Source organism: Canis lupus, chromosome 18 (genome assembly GCF_011100685.1).
Source record: "Canis lupus familiaris isolate Mischka breed German Shepherd chromosome 18, alternate assembly UU_Cfam_GSD_1.0, whole genome shotgun sequence".
NCBI classification, from domain to species: domain Eukaryota; kingdom Metazoa; phylum Chordata; class Mammalia; order Carnivora; family Canidae; genus Canis; species Canis lupus.
The window spans coordinates 49,806,092-49,823,460 of NC_049239.1; the positions used below are offsets into that span (position 1 = coordinate 49,806,092).

Below are 17,369 nucleotides of genomic sequence, written 5' to 3' on the forward strand. Positions count from 1 at the left end.
GGGGGGACACAAAGACCAAAATAAAATATTTAATGCTGCCTATCAGTCACTGGCTAAATCCAGGACATTCTGAGGTCATCCAGTAAGAAAAAAAATCATATGCACTCCAAAGGGCTCATTCTTTGCCTTCATGAGTGTGTTGCCTAATCTTGGTCTCAGCTGTCCCCACTGCACCTGGCTCTGCATGAACATGTGGGCACATCTACAGACGACCTTCCAATAGGGCCTAGAGGCAGCTCACTGTGGTGGTCATTTGCATTTCTCTCATGGCCAAGATGCTGAACTGCTTTTCATGTGCCAACCTACCATCCACACATCTTTTCTAAAGGATCTTTTTACACCTTTAGCACAGTTTAAAAAACGGTTACTGTCTTTAATTTGTATAGAATCCTAAGAGTCCTTTATGCACCACCCTCCAGAGAGGCCCTATGCCAGGCACGTAATTTGCAAATGTCCTCCCTGAGTCTACGTACCATCCTCCTTTTCTTCTTAACTAATGTTGCTAGACGAGTAGAAGTGCTTAATTTTGACAAGTCGAGCTTATGAAAATTTCCTTTCATGCAGTGCTTTTGGCATCCTACCTCAGAAATCTTTCCCTAACCCAAGGGGACAAAGATTTTCTAGTGTAAGTTTTATAGTCTGATGCTTCACATTTAGGTTTAAGATCCATTTGGAATCCATGTGTATATATGGCAAGAAGTTCAATAATTTTGCATGATGTTCACCTGTTCCAGAACTGTTTGTTTAAAGACTATCCTTTCCCCACAGAACTGCTTTTGCACCTGCATCAGAAGTCAGCTGTCTTTATACTTACTTATTTACACTTTTCTATCCCCCAAACTACTCTGTCTTCCCAAACACATTGTCTCAATTACTGTATTTTGAGATCAAATACTGTTAGTCTTCTAACTGTTCTTTATGAAACTTGTTTTGGGGGTGCCTGGGTGGCTCATGGTTGAGTGTCTGCCTTTGGGTCAGGTCGTGATCCCGGGGTCCTGGAATCGAGTCCTGCATCAGGCTCCCTGTGGGGAGCCTGCTTCTCCCTCTCCCCATGTCTCTGCCTCTCTTTCATGAATAAATTAAAAAAAAAAAAGTTGTTTTGGTTCTTCTGGCTCTTTTGCATTTTCTTTTTAATTTTTATTTATTTATGCTAGTCACAGAGAGAGAGAGAGAGAGAGAGAGTGAGGCAGAGACATAGAGGGAGAAGCAGGCTCCATGCACCGGGAGCCCGACGTGGGATTCGATCCCGGGTCTCCAGGATCGCGCCCTGGGCCAAAGGCAGGCGCTAAACCGCTGCGCCACCCAGGGATTCCTCTTTTGCATTTTCATATGAATTTAAGCACAAGCTTAAATCACTAAAAAAAAACCCTATTATCATTTTACTTGAGATTGCACTGATTCTAGATCAATCTGGGGAGAATTGGCATGTTAACAATATTGAGTTTCAAATTATAAACATTTATCAATTCTTGATTTCTCTCAGCTGTCTTGTAATTTTTAGCATCTAAGTTTTGCACATCTTGCCAAATTTATCCTCACATATTTAATATTTTGCTGCTTCTATGAATAGGATTTTTTAGTAACTTTAATTCCAACTGTTTGTTGCAGTACTTAGAAATGCAATTATATTGACCTAGTACCATACAATCATGCCAAACCGACTTAATTGTTCTAATAATCTTTTCGTAGATATCAACAAGTTTTCTACACTGACAATAACTGTTGTCTGTGAATAAAGATAATTTTACCCTTTCCTTTCTAACATAGATGGCTTTTATTTCTTTTTCTTGACTTATTGCACTGGCTAGAAGCCCCAGTAACAATAGAGAAAAGCTGTGGTAAGCGTAAACATCTTTTGATTTGTTCCTAATCTTTGAGGGAAATCATTCCATTTTTACTATGCAGTCAGCCAGCCGTAGGTTTATTGTAAAAGCTTTAATCAGACTAAAGAAATTACCTTCTGTCTCCAGTTTGCTAAGAATTCTGATAATCAGGTATAGATGTTGGATTCGGCCACATGCTTCCTGATTGATTTTCAAATGTTAACCCAACTCAGAATTTCTGAAATAAGCCTTCCTTGGTCATGATGTATTATTATTCCATTATTTACTAAAACCTTTAAAAGAGCATCTGCATCCACATTCACAAAAATAACTGAATCACTTTTCATGTCATGTCATGTCATGTCATGTCATGTCATGTCATGTCATGTCATGTCATGTCATGTCAGCTTTGGTTATCAGGTCACATTGATGTGGCCTCATAGATCGACATGGGCACTCTATTCCTTCCTTTTCAATTTTCCAAAAGCTTTTTATAAAGCTAGTGGTGTAATTCCTGAAATGTTTGGTAGAATTCACCAGAGAAGCCATCTAAGCCTGGAGTTTTTGTGTGTATGTGGGAATTTTTAAACTATAAATTCAACTTCTTTAATAGATAGAAGACTTCTTGGGTTTTTGTTTTTTGTTTTTGTTTTTTGCTTAAGCTTTGGTAGTCTGTGTCTTTCAAAGATCATCTAAGTTGTCAGATTTATTGGCACAGAGTTGTTTACAATTTTCACTTACTATTCTTTTAGTACCAGGAGTGACATTGCCTTGCTCACTCCTGGTATGAGCCATTCCTTTTTCTCCTGACCATTCTGTCCAGAGGTGCATCAACTTCCTCAATCTTCTCGAAAAACAGCTTTTTGTTTTGTTTTAGATTTTATTTATCATTCACGAGAGATACAGAGAGAGAGGCAGAGTCATAGGCAGAGGGAGAAGCAGTCTCCCCAAAGGCAGATAGTCAACCATTGAGCCACCCAGGCGTCCCAAAGAACAGCTTTTGCAACAATTTCCTCCACTGTTTTTCTGTTTGCCCTTCATGCTGGTTTTTTTTTTTAAATTTTTATTTATTTATTTATTTATGATAGTCACACAGAGAGAGAGAGAGAGAGAGGCAGAGACATAGGCAGAGAGAGAAGCAGGCTCCATGCACCGGGAGCCCGACGTGGGATTCGATCCCGGGTCTCCAGGATCGCGCCCTGGGCCAAAGGCAGGCGCCAAACCGCTGCGCCACCCAGGGATCCCTCATGCTGGTTTCTTAAGCTGGAAGCTAAAGTTATTGGTTTGAGAGGTTTCTACTTTTTAGATATAAACAGTACAAAAACGATCCTTTAAATACCCCCCCCCCCCTTTGATTTCTTCTGTAACTCCCTTATTATTTAGCTTCCACATATTTGGAGGTTTTCTAGAGACCTTTCTGTTACTGATTTCTAATTTAATTCCACTGGGGTCAGAGAACATACTTTGTAGGACTTGAAACCTTTGGAATTTGCTGAGACTGGCTTTATGGCCCAAATATGATCTCTCTTGGCATAAATAGGTCATGTGGTACACTTGAAAACAGTGCCTGTCCCTGCTACTGTTGGGTCGAGTGCTCTGCAAATGTCCAACAGGGTCATATTAGTTGACAGTATTCAGTGCTCTGTGCCTCTGACTTCTGCCCATCATCAATGACCAGAGCAGGAGTGCTGTAGAACTGGACTAGAACTGTGGATCTGTCTACTTCTCTTGCAGTGTACTCAGTTTTTGCTGTGTTATTTTGAAGCTGTTATTAGGTACACACGGACTTAGAACTGTTATGTCTTCCTGAAGATCTGACCTCGTTATGACCCTTTCTTTACCCTTTTCCTCTGAAATCTGCTTTATTTATAATGTGTAGACTTCTTTTAACCCGTTTGTGTCTATATTTAAATTATTTCTCATAGGCAGCTAATGTTAGACCAGAATTTTTATCCAATCTGACAATCTCTTCAGTTTAACAGGTTTTGACGTTACTTATTTAACAGCATTCAGTAATACCTAATGGGGCTGCCTGGGTTTAATGTTATCATACTGCTAGTAATTTTCTGAGTGTCCCAACTGCCTTTTATTTTTTTTGCCCTCTTTTAGATATTTTTTATGATGTAACTTCTTTTGTTGGCTTATTAACTATAATTCCTTGTTTTGTTGCTGCGTGGTTGCTTTAGGGTATATGATATACATCCATAACTTACCACAGTCTATTCTCTAGTGATATCAAAGCCCCAAACTAGAAACCCAAATGTCCATCAGCAGGCAAATGAATAAACAAATGCACCCATTCAGTAAATAGTACATCCCTTCAACAGAACACTGCACAGACATTAAAACAAATGAACTATTGATACATCACCCAACATGAGTGACTCTCAAAGTTGATGGAAGAAACATTAAGTAGATAATGTACAATCTGATTTATATAAAACCTTAGAAAACATAAATCATCCTAAAGGAACAAAAAGCAGATTGGGTAAAGGCAATATAAAAGAGCATGAGGAAACTTTTGCAGGTGATGGGTAAGTTCATAATCTTGACTGACATAATGGTTTCATGGATGTATTCTTAGATATATTCATATGTTCAAACTTACCACATTATATAATTCAAATACATAGTTTACTCTATGTCAATTATCCCTCAACAGAGCCGTTAAATAATAGAAAGTTGCCTTTTCTCATCATCCTGTGTTCCCTCTGGGGATCAATTGTCACGTCCTCCAGATACTGTCTTTATCACCATACTTCTTTCTCTACATGCTCTACAAATGGTACTCCATTGGGACATACCACACTGCTGTAATAATGCGTGAGTATGGTCTGCCCCTAGAGGACAGATGGCAGTAGGCAATGGCCATTTAGTGAATTCACTCAACATTAGGACCAAAATTTCACAGTAAATGGTGACAAGTTTGGAGCTTTATCTTAAAAACAAACAAACAAAAGGCCATTTAGACATTTATCTCTTGCTTCCTGGTTCTGGAGCTTTAGCTACCTTGTGGTTACAAAGTAATAAGCCAATATGCAAAAGATGAAAAAGTGGGCATAAAAAAAAGCAGCTAGGTTGAATGACCTTAAACAGCTGTGGATCATGAGACAAATATACTTTTCCAAGTTTGAGTCACAGTGAGGTCTTCTGTAACCTGAAACAACAAGCCTTTCTAAGAAACCCAACATAACTGCTGGTACATGCAGAGAACAGGCAAGAAAGGCTGGCATGCTCTGTTCAGCAAAAGGAATAAAATGGGTAAGAGATTGGTGTGGGAGGGAAGCTTTACTTTTTTGGGGGGGATAAAATGGGTAAGAGATTGGTGTGGGAGGGAAGCTTTACTTTTTTTTGGGGGGGGAGGAGAGCTTTACTTTTTTTTGGGGGGGGAGGAGCTTTACCTTTCACTGTATATTTTGTTTTCTCTGAATTGTATGCTATGTGGAAACGTTACTTATTAAAAACAAATGAAATAAAAACGAAGGTTCAGCTGCTGTTCTCTCAACTATGAAGATTCTGGTAATGGATTCTCAGATAACAAGAACTCCTTGTGTACTGAAGCAAATGTATTTAGGTTCTTGGGTTAGAGTAACTTCAACAAATTATAGAGGAAAAAACCCAACTGGATTGATCCCAAAGCATCCCCATGGACAGAACTGTCTCCCCCAGTTAGATAAACTTTTAGAAACAACTTTGCCCTTTCTTGGGGAAACTCTGTCTTTCATAGGAAACAACAGGTAACTCAGCAGCAACAGGTGTTTCTGGTAAGGGAACATCTATTCAGAGTACTTAATACTACATTTCTCAGCAAGGCCTCCCATTCACAAGAGGCTGTGTCACAACGCTTTATGAACTCTGTCTAAACACTTCCAGTATTTTCAAGTTCATCACATTGACTCGTCCACACTCCTGTCGCACTACAGACAGGAGTACCAGTACCATCTCGCAACAGTTAATAAGGGCATATTTCTCTCTCTCTCTCAAGTAAGCTCTGGGCCCAATGCAAAGCCCAATGTGGAACTTGAACTCACAACCATGGGATCAAGACCTGAGCCGAGATCTATAGTCAGATGCTTTACTAACTTAGCCACCCAGGTGCCCCAACCCGGGCATTTCTGACTGTGACAGAAGCACTGGTCTCTAATTCACACATATACATCTGCACAGGATACAATGTATGTTTCCTAACCATCATCTACTTTATGCACTGGATATTACTGCTACTGTAACAGACTCTTACCTGGATCGTCTTTGGGATTCTGGTGTAAAGGCAATGTGCTTTTCCTCCCAGATGTCTTCCTCATCAGAGCCACCATCATCAAACTGCTGTATTCTTTCCTTACAACATGCTTCAAACAAGGCAATATTTCCCTAAATAAAAACAAGAGAGAGAAAAAGAACAAGACAAACATTTTATCCAAAAGTTGCCAATATAAATCATATTCTTCATTTCCTTTTTTTTTTTAAAGATTTATTAATTTTAGAGAGAACACGTGCATGCAGACAAACCAGGGGAGGGGCAGAGGGAAAAGGAGAGAATCTCAAGCAGAATTGCTGCTGAGCGTATAGCTCAGTGCTAGGCTCAATCTCATGACCCTGAGATCATGACCTGAGCCAAAATCAAGTTGGACACCTAACCAACTGAGCCACCCAGGTGCCCTCTTTCATTTCCTTTCAAAAACAGTGCCTAGCATATACACCAAAATAAAATGTAAAAGCATCTAATGTCAGCTTTGTGTGACAACAGAAAATTCCCCCAAAAAGAATGGATTTAAAAGGCACGTAGGGGCAGCTTGGGTGCCTCAGTGGTTTAGTGCCACCTTCAGCCTAGGGTGTGATCCTGGAGACCTGGGATTGAGTCCCACATCGAGCTCCTTGAATGGAGCCCTCTGCCTGTGTCTGCTCCCGCCACCCCCCACCCCCGCCCTGTGTGCGTCTCTCATGAATAAATAAATAAGATCTTTTCATAAATAAATAAATAAATAAATAAATAAATAAATAAATAAATAAATAAAAGGCACGTAGGAGCCTACACTGGCATCATGGACTCCCTTTCATCTGACAAAGCACCGGGTTACTTCCAAGAGCTTCCTTGCCCCAGCACCTGAAATGCAGTCCCAGATCTGCCCCAATAGCAAAGCAACCTCCATTTCCTCCATATCTGGCAGTCCAGCTAAGCAGTCAGGAGCATCAACAGTCTGATCAGTTTCTACCTTATCACATCAGCAAATAAACAAGTGGTCTCTCATGTTAATCAACATAAAAGTCAAGACTGTGCCCACTCAAATGACACTAATCCCATGTCATCTGCTGATGGGACTGACTTGGTATCTGAGCCCTGCCTGGGGATGACAAGCTGGCCCTGATCTAACCCAAGTTTCTTTCCTGGTGACAGACAGCTGAAGTAAAAGGTGGCTGGCTAGACTCAAACTGCAGTCTTTAAAGATACATGTCTACACTGTAATCACAAATGAGCCCAGTTTTGTCAGCCCTGCTACATCTTAAGAAAACCATGGCTGCAAGCTCATACCCACAGGGAGCATAAAGGTCATGTGAGTGGGTGAAGCAACACCAAACTAAGATGAAGTTTCCTGGAGCACAGAGGGTCCTGACACACATGGCATCTGCATGCAGACAGATCCTAGCTTCCCCCGTCCACCCTTCACATACCTTGTCACTCACCAGATGAAACATTGATACTTACACTTTCATTTGTATTCAGAGTAAAGTTGATGTCTGATACCCGATCGAAAGAAACACTATAAACAAAATGTAAGTATAGGAATAATTAGCAAAAGACTGACATAAACACTATTTATGTAACTTTTCAAAGTTAAAATATTCATACCATCATTAAAATCTCCATAGGTGAAATAAAAATAGAAACCTGCTTGCATTAAATGATGCTTTCTCCCTTAGTATTAAGGAACTCATACAGGGTGGAAAGGCCTAAGACAGAATAAACACACCCTCCCTCGAAGCCTTCCTATAAAAGATTTTTAACACCCACGGTAACAACCATGGTTCCTGGGGCCATATTTACTTGGCCAAGAAATACGTTATTTGCAAAGAAGAAACAAGTCAAAACATGAAAAATTACCCAAGAGTTGTCAGACACTGAGCTTTCTCCAGGGACGGACAAATTCATATACAGAAGAGACACCTCAAAAATCCTCTAATAGGCATAATGAGGAAGAAAGTAGGGGGAAGAAAGCTCCTAGACTGTGAAATGTAACTTTCTGAGTCAGTATAATTCTTACAAGATCTATTCTAATCAATCATTACACCAACCACACAATATAAATTCTAAAGCGATGGATTCCTAACTAGTAACACTTACTGACAGTGGGGATGGGGGTGTGTGTAGAGATGCCAGTGGGGAGCCTACAGGCTCTGGTAAGAGCACCTCTGGGACACAGACACAAACACCATGTGGACAGTCCTTGCTCTTTTTGGATCATATGAGTTGATTCTTAGGGCAGCTGATAGCCTATAAGTCTTGCTCTGTTTACAGTGAAGCCTCCATCCATGGCGCTAACAGCATATTGCATGGTACAACTAAGAGTGTGCTCAAAATCTCCAACTTCTCACATGCTAGAAACCACAACTTGAGGTAGAAGACAGCTCCACTGACTGTTGTTAAGCCACAAGGACCTAATACAGTAAGGAGCCACAGAGATGCCAGGTATTGACGGGCATCACCAGGCAGTGGCTGGGGAGTATTAGAGCCATCTAACACTCAACTCTGTTCTCAGTGATGTAGAATACCCTCCTTGTAAATACTTTATTTATAAACTCCTCTCCTTTCCTGAGGCCAGATGCTATACCATTTGTTTTCATTTCTGTAGATCACCTATTCATTAATCTGGTACAGTACCAATAATTCCCATTTCTGTGCTCCTCTTCCCCCGCCTAGCAGAATGAGTGGTCTGTCTTCCAAAATACCCAGCTCGACCTTATGGTGAGTCAGCCAGATAAGGCACACACGGTGAGCTGCTCCTGTCACAAAAGAATACCAGCTGCTGATGTAAAGGAACCATGCCTGCTCCAACCCACTAACTATACAGCAGGGACTCGTTACTCCAGGTAACACTATCCAGCACTACAACTGCAAGGGGCAGGGTTTCTAAGAGAAGCTCGATCTAAACAATAACAGACCCCTGGGAGAGAAGCCACACCAGAGGCAGCCCCTCTTGTGGGAGTGACCCTCTCATCCTTACTTGTCTTCCGGTGCTTCAGTGCCCAATAGGCCGGAACTACAAGGACACCTTGGAGGGCAGGCTCCTCTTAACACATGAATGTGGAAGAGTCCCCAGAACCCACATGTCTCACAAAAAGCAGGAGTGCATGAGAGAGGGGAACAGGAAAAGATACTCACTTGCCAATGTCATCTTGATCTGCAAACTTCTCATCGTTGAAGCCAAACTGGTCAATAAAATTGGACGTCATTTGTTGCATCTGATAATCAGAAAAGGCCTGGCAACCCCAGGACCAGTGACAGTGATATAATGATTCTAATGACACTCTACATACTATTTGCCCATTTGTGTTCCAGAAACCATCTTATTTATAGAGCCTTAGGGCTTAAAAAGTTGGTGTGTTTTTCTAAGAAAAAAAAATCAAATAATTTCAGACACCATTTGCCCAAAAAAGGAAATTTTGGAATTTAGCCCACAAGTCATTCCAATGCACATGTCACTCACTATAAGAAATGTTAAGTGACCACTCTGTCCTCTATTGCGAATTATCTTTAGAGAGGTCTCGCTTAAGACTTGTTCAAAGAGGCGATCAAGTGACATGTGACAGTCTGAAATTATAAGATGTATCAATCACCTCTGGACACAACCAACCTTAACCTAAGATCCAGTAAGTGGTGACCACCCGGCCTCCCTCTGTATCTCCCACCCCCAATCCACTACAGTAACATTGCACCAGAGGAAAAACAACTAATAACCACATTCACCATCCTATGACACAATGTTCAGGGACACTTTTCTTAAAAAAGAAAAAAAAAAAAAGAAAGACTTCAGTCTCAGAAGTTGGGAAAAGTATGAAAGTAGCTTCTATCCTACCTACCTTAGAGAGACAGGACAAACTTTTCACACTGATCCAACAACACTCTGAAAAGCCTACAACTGTAAGATCCATAGAGGAGCCTGTTCTGTTTCCTACACCATTTCTAGAGAGCACCAGGCTCACTTGGGTTTTCTTGGTGAGAAATGGGGGAATGTTAAAATGGACTTCACAGAAATGTTGATACTCTGATTTAAAACAACAAGCAGGCCCAGCAGAGCAAGAGAAATGCACAAATGCGTTCTACGTTATCAGTCAGGAGTGAAGGACAATGAAGATAAGCAAGTGCCACCACTCCTCATTCTACCCCAAACAATAAATGAGGCAGATAAATACCAATGTGTGTGCTGTCTTGTGGACAGAGCTCTGGATAGCTGAGAAAGCTCTTTCCTGCAGGTGAACCCCAGACAAGAGCATGGGCAGTAACTGGTGGCTGAACTGAATAAAGGCATCACCCCTGAGGCCACTTGCTGGTATGGAGGCAGCTATAACTGAGTGAAACTGAACCCTCTTTGGTTCTCTTTTTGAGCAGAGCCCACAGATTCCACCCTGCAGACATCTGCTGCAAAAATGCCTCTACTGTTAATTCCTGATTACTCATTCTTATGGCAGGGAATTATGGCATGGATAATCCAAGTTAAAGATGATTAAAAAATAAACCTTATATTTGGCTTTGGAAGGCATCTCTTCTGGTCTGAAAAAGTGGTATCTAGTTTACCGAGAACCTAAAACCTCACTTTTTTCTAACTCTAGAGACCCACCGCCCCGCTGCTCACTCGCACACTTCCATGCCATCCTTTATCTTGCCTGCAGAGGTGATACTATATGAACACGGGGGCAGGGGGCCAGCCTCACAAGGAATACCACGGCTGAACCATGGGAGTATGGGTGAACGGAGAAGGTCAGGAACAAGTTCTGCAAGGTGTGGCTGAGTCTTGAACATATGGATGAAAAATATGACATGTAACACTCATATTCGTAAAAACCAACAAGGAAGAAACCAATTCCTCTGAATTGCATCTTTATCTTCTGTAAGGTAAAATGGGATGTGTGCCACCTTCAAAGACACAGTAATGAAATCATTCTTCTGAGCAATGGCATAAGCTGGGCTCTGAGTTTATTTCTAGAATAGAAATTTGGTCACACAAAGGTAAAGGTCCCTCCCCAGTTGTTTTGCTTGATTCTTTTTTTCCCCTTTAATTTTTTTGTGACTCTGGTGTTTCTATATGAATCTTTTTGGGAACAAAAGGAAAGGAATGTTCCCAAAAGTGTTTAGTTAAATGCTTCATAAAGAGCATACAAATACTAATTATATATGTATATACATGAACACACATACATATGTACAAATACACATACATATGTACACACATACTTACATCATCTGTCTCCCTATCTATCCATTTATCTACTTACGGAGATATATAGCTGATAGACCCAAGTAACTTAGAGGGAAAAGAAAACCAACAAACTACAGTCCTCATTACTTCTAAGACAATTACAGCTTCTAGGAAGATATAAGCTAGCAAAGAATTTCAGGTTTCAAATACAGTTTTTGCTAATAAAGCTATCAGAGCTTCCTAAAGCCACATATGTAAAGACTGTTACTATACTGTATTTAAAGCTATAGAAGAAGTACTCTGGACAGGGAGAAATCCAAGTCTGGAAAGTACCATATGGCTGTGTAATTATTAAAAACTTAATTATTAAGGAAAAAAACCCCAAAACCCACACTTCCCAAAACTATCATCCTGGCCAAAGACAGTCACTGAAAAGTGAGCCTACCATTTTATTAAGCAAATCTCTTTGGAGGCTCCACTTGAGCCACAAAAGTCCTGGTGTGCCCCATCTCACGTGACTGCCTGTGAACAGGCCTGCTTGGATGGGGGAGTGGGAGGCTGCCAATCAGACCTCTAGAGCCTGTCTCTACAAGTCAACCCTCATTCTCCAGACCCAGCAAGAGGAAGACCTCCTCAGCTTCCTTTCCACACTTCTTTCAGAATCAGAAGAGTCAAACGCTGGAGGTGAGGAAACCAGAAGGGACAGAAGACAAAAGCTGTGAAGCATTCCCTGAGCCAAGTATGGCCCCACCAGTGACATGGTCAGGTGACCTTGTTAAATGGTCTGCCCTGTTTCTACACTCAGAACTCTACCAAATGAGACCTAACTGCAAATGTGAATGAGAAACTGAAATGGATAAGCTAATATTCTAATTACAATGGAACTCAGTATAAAATTCTTAAGTTAACCTAATCTTGTCTTTCCAACTTTAAAAAGAAAGGGTTTGGAAACCTATTTCTTATTTGCATAATGATCCATGGCTCCATGGCTGATTTATAGTTTAACACGCAAAGAAAGGTTTACTAGAGGCTTGTTCAGCAAAAAGGAATGCTTTTTCCTACTTCAAAGAGTCCTAGGATGTAGATGAAAGCCACAGGGCAGCAGCCCACTGAGGACTCTGCTGGTATGGCAGTTGTGTGATAGGGGCTGATCCTGTGCATGCCAGCAGTTAGTCAACCCCAAAAATTGTCAGAAAAACTTCTCCCCAAAACAACCATGGAATCAGATTATGAGAAGGGAACCCACTCTCCAGATAACTAAATGTAACCACTCTTAGGTTAAATCAGCTGCCTAAAGTTTCAAGGTTATTAGCTTATTTACAAATAGGTAAATTATTTTCTTAGAGCTATTTCAACAGGTTCAGAATCACCTTGATAATTTACATTTTATACCAATGAGCTTCATCACAAGGGTGGAGAATGTGTGGCACTGGAGTTCATGCCAGGCAGAGTGGACTCTTTCAATACTTTCCAGGTGCTTCTGTGGGGGAGAAAGTGCTTCCTGGGCTAAACCCAGAGAACTCTGGATCCAGAAAGAAGTGCCTGTAGATATGAGGGTTCACAGTGAGCCAGGTGGGCGCCCTGAATGGCTAGTGCTGCCCAACAGCAAGCCAAGGCAAGAGGGTGGCAGTAAGGGGCTGCTGTGCTCTACACGAAGGTCCTGCTGCTCCACAACCGCCCCTACAGGCCAGGTGCTCTCTGCCAAACCCTGAAAGGTTGGCTTCTGAAGGGCAGCAGTGTCGAAAATCAATGGAGAAGCCAGCGAAGTGCTGAAAAACCACCTCAGACCTGCCCTGAAAATGTGAATGTTAAACTGACTGTGTACCGAAACCAAGCAGCTGTTTGACTCAGCTTTTACCAGAGTAGCCTATCTGGAAGCCAAAAGTCAGGGTCAGCAGTCGTCAGCAGCTTCACCCTGGCCCTGGCCCTGGTAAAAGATATGGCTTAAAGAATGAGAGAAAAAGTAGCCAAGCAAACATTCAGTGCCAGGTGGGAAGGGAACTACATCAATCATACTGCCACACCAAAACAACTGCCATGCCAGACCTGGTCCTGACTGAGGAGGATTTCTCCATATGAAGAGCTGGTAACTTGAAAGAGCAGCTTCTACTGTTAGCTTCCAATTCTGATACCTAGACAAGCCAGTGAGATCAGCGGTCGCCTGCCTCTCCAAGAACCACCACTGAGTGACAGATAAATCAGTACATGTATTTTTATATCCTGTTTTCTCCCCCACAGAGTATAAGCAACTGATAAATGGAGATGAAGGTGGGGCAGGAGGGTAGGGTGGCAGTGAATTACTTCAACTAAAACTTAATTTAGGAGTCACTATAAAAGACCTCAGATATCAGAAACATATAAGCCATTTTGTTTAGAGATTTTTTTGAAAGTTACTTTTACCGATGTTAAAAGCATTATTCCCATTAAGCAACAACACAACTACGCACAGGTCTGCATAATGAGCATGTCTGAGACACTTGCAAAACCATTCAGTTCTTTCAAATCTGAAAATTTACCCGACTTAGCATTGTTGTTATCAGATACAAAACATTTCCTGGAAATATCAATACAAACCTTCCTCTCACATACCCAACACTTCCTATTTTAAATGCTTTTGACTAACTAATAAGTAACCCCAAATCACATCCTAGTGCATAATCTGCCTCTGATGCTGAGTCATAGATGGCAACTAGACTAAGCATTTAAAATAAAAACAAAAAGCAAAGCTTTAGGCATGACTCACTTGCTGCAAAGAAGAATCCTGTGAGAAACCCGTTTCTTTAAAGTCAATTTCATCATCACTGGATGAATGAATATGGCAGGTTGTAACCTATATGCATAAAAATGTAAAAAACTATTTAACAGAAAAGTTTTGGACATTTGTATCAGCATTTTAATGGAAAAATCACATTAGTTTTCTCAATGTGTAACAACAGCAAGAACAAAAATAAATAACAGTTAAGTTGTAAAATCCACCCAAATAATTCAAAGGCCCACTTCACTCAATCAGATGGTCAGTTACCTATCCTTTTTTGTTGCCCATCTGTGTTATCTGTCTCATTACTGATTCCACCAGAAAACAGGTAAGAGGTTAGTTACTCCATTTATGTGATTTTAACGATCATCTCCAATTATTAATGTTTACTAAGGGAAGGTAGAAGAACGACTCAGATAAAATATCAGGTAACTTGTAAGTGCCCAGCTTGAGGGGTGAAATTGCAATCCCTAGGGGTTACTAGTGAGTCACAAGGAAGGTCAGGTTTAAATACAGCATTTCAGTTTAACTTCTTGCATTGCCTGTCCACTCTAAGAAAAACACTGTCCATAAAGCACTATTTAGTGCTTAGTGACTGTGAGCCAGCAGTACCCTGCTCAGAAGAAGACCCCCAAATCTTCTGTCCCTTAAAATTACCCCCTGCCCTCAAGACTTACAACCAACTCACAGTAATTAAACAAGAACACAAACATGAACTGCTCACTAATATACAGTAAGTGATTTTTAATTAATTCATAAATGACACATAGTATTGGGGAAATATATTATTAAAAATAAAGACATGTAAGTGACTAAGCAGAGCACAAGCAATGGCCACTGCTATACAGCAAGTAAAAATATCAACAGTCTGCAAAATTCTAAAACAAGCAACTGTACTTCTAAGAGTAACTAATACTGTACTTTGAGTTATTCACCCTTTACTCTTACAGAAGTGTGACTGGCAGAGAGCACTGTCACCATGGGAAGACATGAGCGGCTGGCACCTGCCAACCCTTGAAGCTGTCTGTGCCTAAGAGCCTGGAGCTACAGAAACTGGCCTGGTTTGCTTTATGAGGTTCCAACACTGGTTCAAGAAACCCATAATAGAATCCAAATAGGTCTATGTGTGGTATGGCTGATGAAATTCTGAATACATCACTGCTGGAATAAAATCAATCTCTTTTTCCTTTGACCATCTTTGGTAAAGATACCATGCCAAGTGACTAATCCAGTATTTCCAATTAATTCCCTCTCCCTCTTCTCTGAGGATGAATATAGCATTCACACTGTGATTTGGGAACTGGCCTGATGAAGTCAAAGGCAGAATTTGTGACCAATGAAGGGAACCTGCTTGGGTCAGTCACTGGTTTAGCGAATTAGTGGGGAAAGATGTGCAGATGTAGACATTCCAGGAGAGCCCTGCCAGAATGCAGAAGGGAGGAGGCAGATACTGCTTGGTCATGGCATCTGGCACCTTACAGGAGAACTGCAATCAAGAACAGGTTATGCCATTCTACTGCAGTGGATTTAAAGGAACTCCGGGCTACTTGGAGGGCAAGTTAGTATAAGAATCATACTAAGCCAGTATATGTTTTAGGAGTGCAACCCCATGGTAGGGTACAGAACCACAAGACAACTCAAAGAGCAAACTAGGTCAACTAAACAACAGAGAACAACAACAACAAAAAGATTTGGATACTCTCAGCATGTCTTGTCCAAGTTCAAAAAGGATACAATGTTTCCTCATTCATATAGTTTTACTCTTTGCTATAAATCAGTTCATTAATGAAAGGTAAAAAACTAGTTTTTGTTGAGCAACTACTATATGTCAGACACTGTGACCCCTTTTCACATAGTCTCCATAATTTGTATTCTCAAAGCAATTCTGAGAGGTTAAAATAATTTTTTCTCCAAAAAGGAAGTTTTAGAAAGTTAGTAATAACACAGTACATATACACTTTTGCATTTATGTATTGAAATATATGGTGATTCTGATTCTACCCACACCATACCTGGCCTGAAATCATTACTAAAAAAACAGGCTATAAAGATGATTGGATCCGCCACACCCCTGTGGGGAGAGGGACTTGCTAACTAGAATGCCACTGAGTTCACCACACAGATGCAGCCACCAGCGTCCCTGACCTAAACTTCCAAACACACTCTTTCTGAGGCATCTTCATCTCAGATGTCACTTGTTTTTTCCTTCCTCAGCTAAAATCTTGGCCATCTAGTTTCTTCTGTTCCACCCAAATCTACTCACTCCACTGTCAAAACACAGCCTAAAAGCCTATCGCTTCTCATCACTCTGGTCATCTCTCTCCAGTGCAAGCCACCATCATCTCATCTAGATTAACACTTGTTCTTGGCAGCCAACCAGTTTCCTTGCTGAGACCTCTCACTCCCTCTACAGTCTAATCTGAATCTAGCAGCCATAATAATCCTTTAAAATGTCCATCAAATTATAAATTATATCCTTTCTTAATTCAGTACCTAATGGCTTTTCATCTTACTAAGGTTACAACCCAAGGCTCCTGTGTGGATTAAAAGCAGTATGAGATCTGGCCTGCAGAGCCCCTAGGACCTTACATCCCGTTCTCTCCCTCTGGACAATATGCCAGTTTCTTACTAGCTAGCTCTTTCCCTGCCACTTCCCGCAAGCCTCTACACAAATATTTCCTTCTCAATGAGGTTTTCCTAGACTACATAATCTTAAATTGCACATCTACCCAAAACTAATCCTGGCTCCCTCTCCTGGAGTTTATCCATCCATTTGTTTATCCATTTCCACCGAGGCAGGGATTTTTGCCAATCAAGTTTACTGTAACAGCTTCAATGCATGGCACACAGTAGCCACTCAAATATTTATTGAATTAATGAATACCAACAAATCACTGAATGAGAATACAATAATAATTTTCAAAAAAGTAACAAGTATATAAGAACACTGTGACCAAGCCAGATGTGTTCTAAGTATATTCTTGATACTTTTGAGATGTTCCCTTCTTTCATAATAAAATTTAAGTTTTATAAACTGTAATTACAGGAAAAATAAGAGTGCTTTCTTCATCTTGGCTGATTGGATTGCTAAGAAGATCATAAGCATGACTGAAGTTAACCTAAGTGAAACGAGGAAGTCACAGATTCTTCCTCCTGGCTATAGTGGGGTCCTGCTGTGGGCCCCGGGCACCTCCATGACCAGAGCTGCCTAGAACATAAACTCTGGGAGGTTCCACCCCAACCTGTGGGATATGTAGGCAATCCACAACTGCATATGTGTATCATTCTACACAATCTCATCAGTGATGCGAAAGAAGCACCAGTACTTTAGAAAACACATTCTCCCCCATGGAGAGGAAGGGAGACAACAAAGCAAAC

At 40.9% G+C, this 17,369-nt stretch overlaps 1 protein-coding gene across 22 annotated transcripts in view; it reads right to left on the reverse strand.

Moving 5' to 3' along the window:
• PPP6R3 (protein phosphatase 6 regulatory subunit 3) overlaps positions 1 to 17,369 on the reverse strand; it is a 144,962-nt gene that overhangs the window by 15,747 nt on the left and 111,846 nt on the right. For 9 of the 22 annotated variants that reach the window (XR_005373582.1, XR_005373576.1, XR_005373572.1 and 6 more), the window contains 4 exons: positions 13,980 to 14,066; positions 9,202 to 9,299; positions 7,528 to 7,582; positions 6,064 to 6,194 (listed from right to left, as the gene is read on the reverse strand). Coding sequence is in view for 10 of the 22 variants with exons in the window: in XM_038563695.1 (XP_038419623.1) it covers positions 6,064 to 6,194; positions 7,528 to 7,582; positions 9,202 to 9,299; positions 13,980 to 14,066 (371 nt within the window). In the remaining 12 variants the exon portion in view is untranslated. The remainder of the gene's footprint in view (positions 1 to 6,063; positions 6,195 to 7,527; positions 7,583 to 9,201; positions 9,300 to 13,979; positions 14,067 to 17,369) is intronic. The other 13 variants (XR_005373578.1, XR_005373577.1, XM_038563690.1 and 10 more) reach the window with 4 other exon arrangements.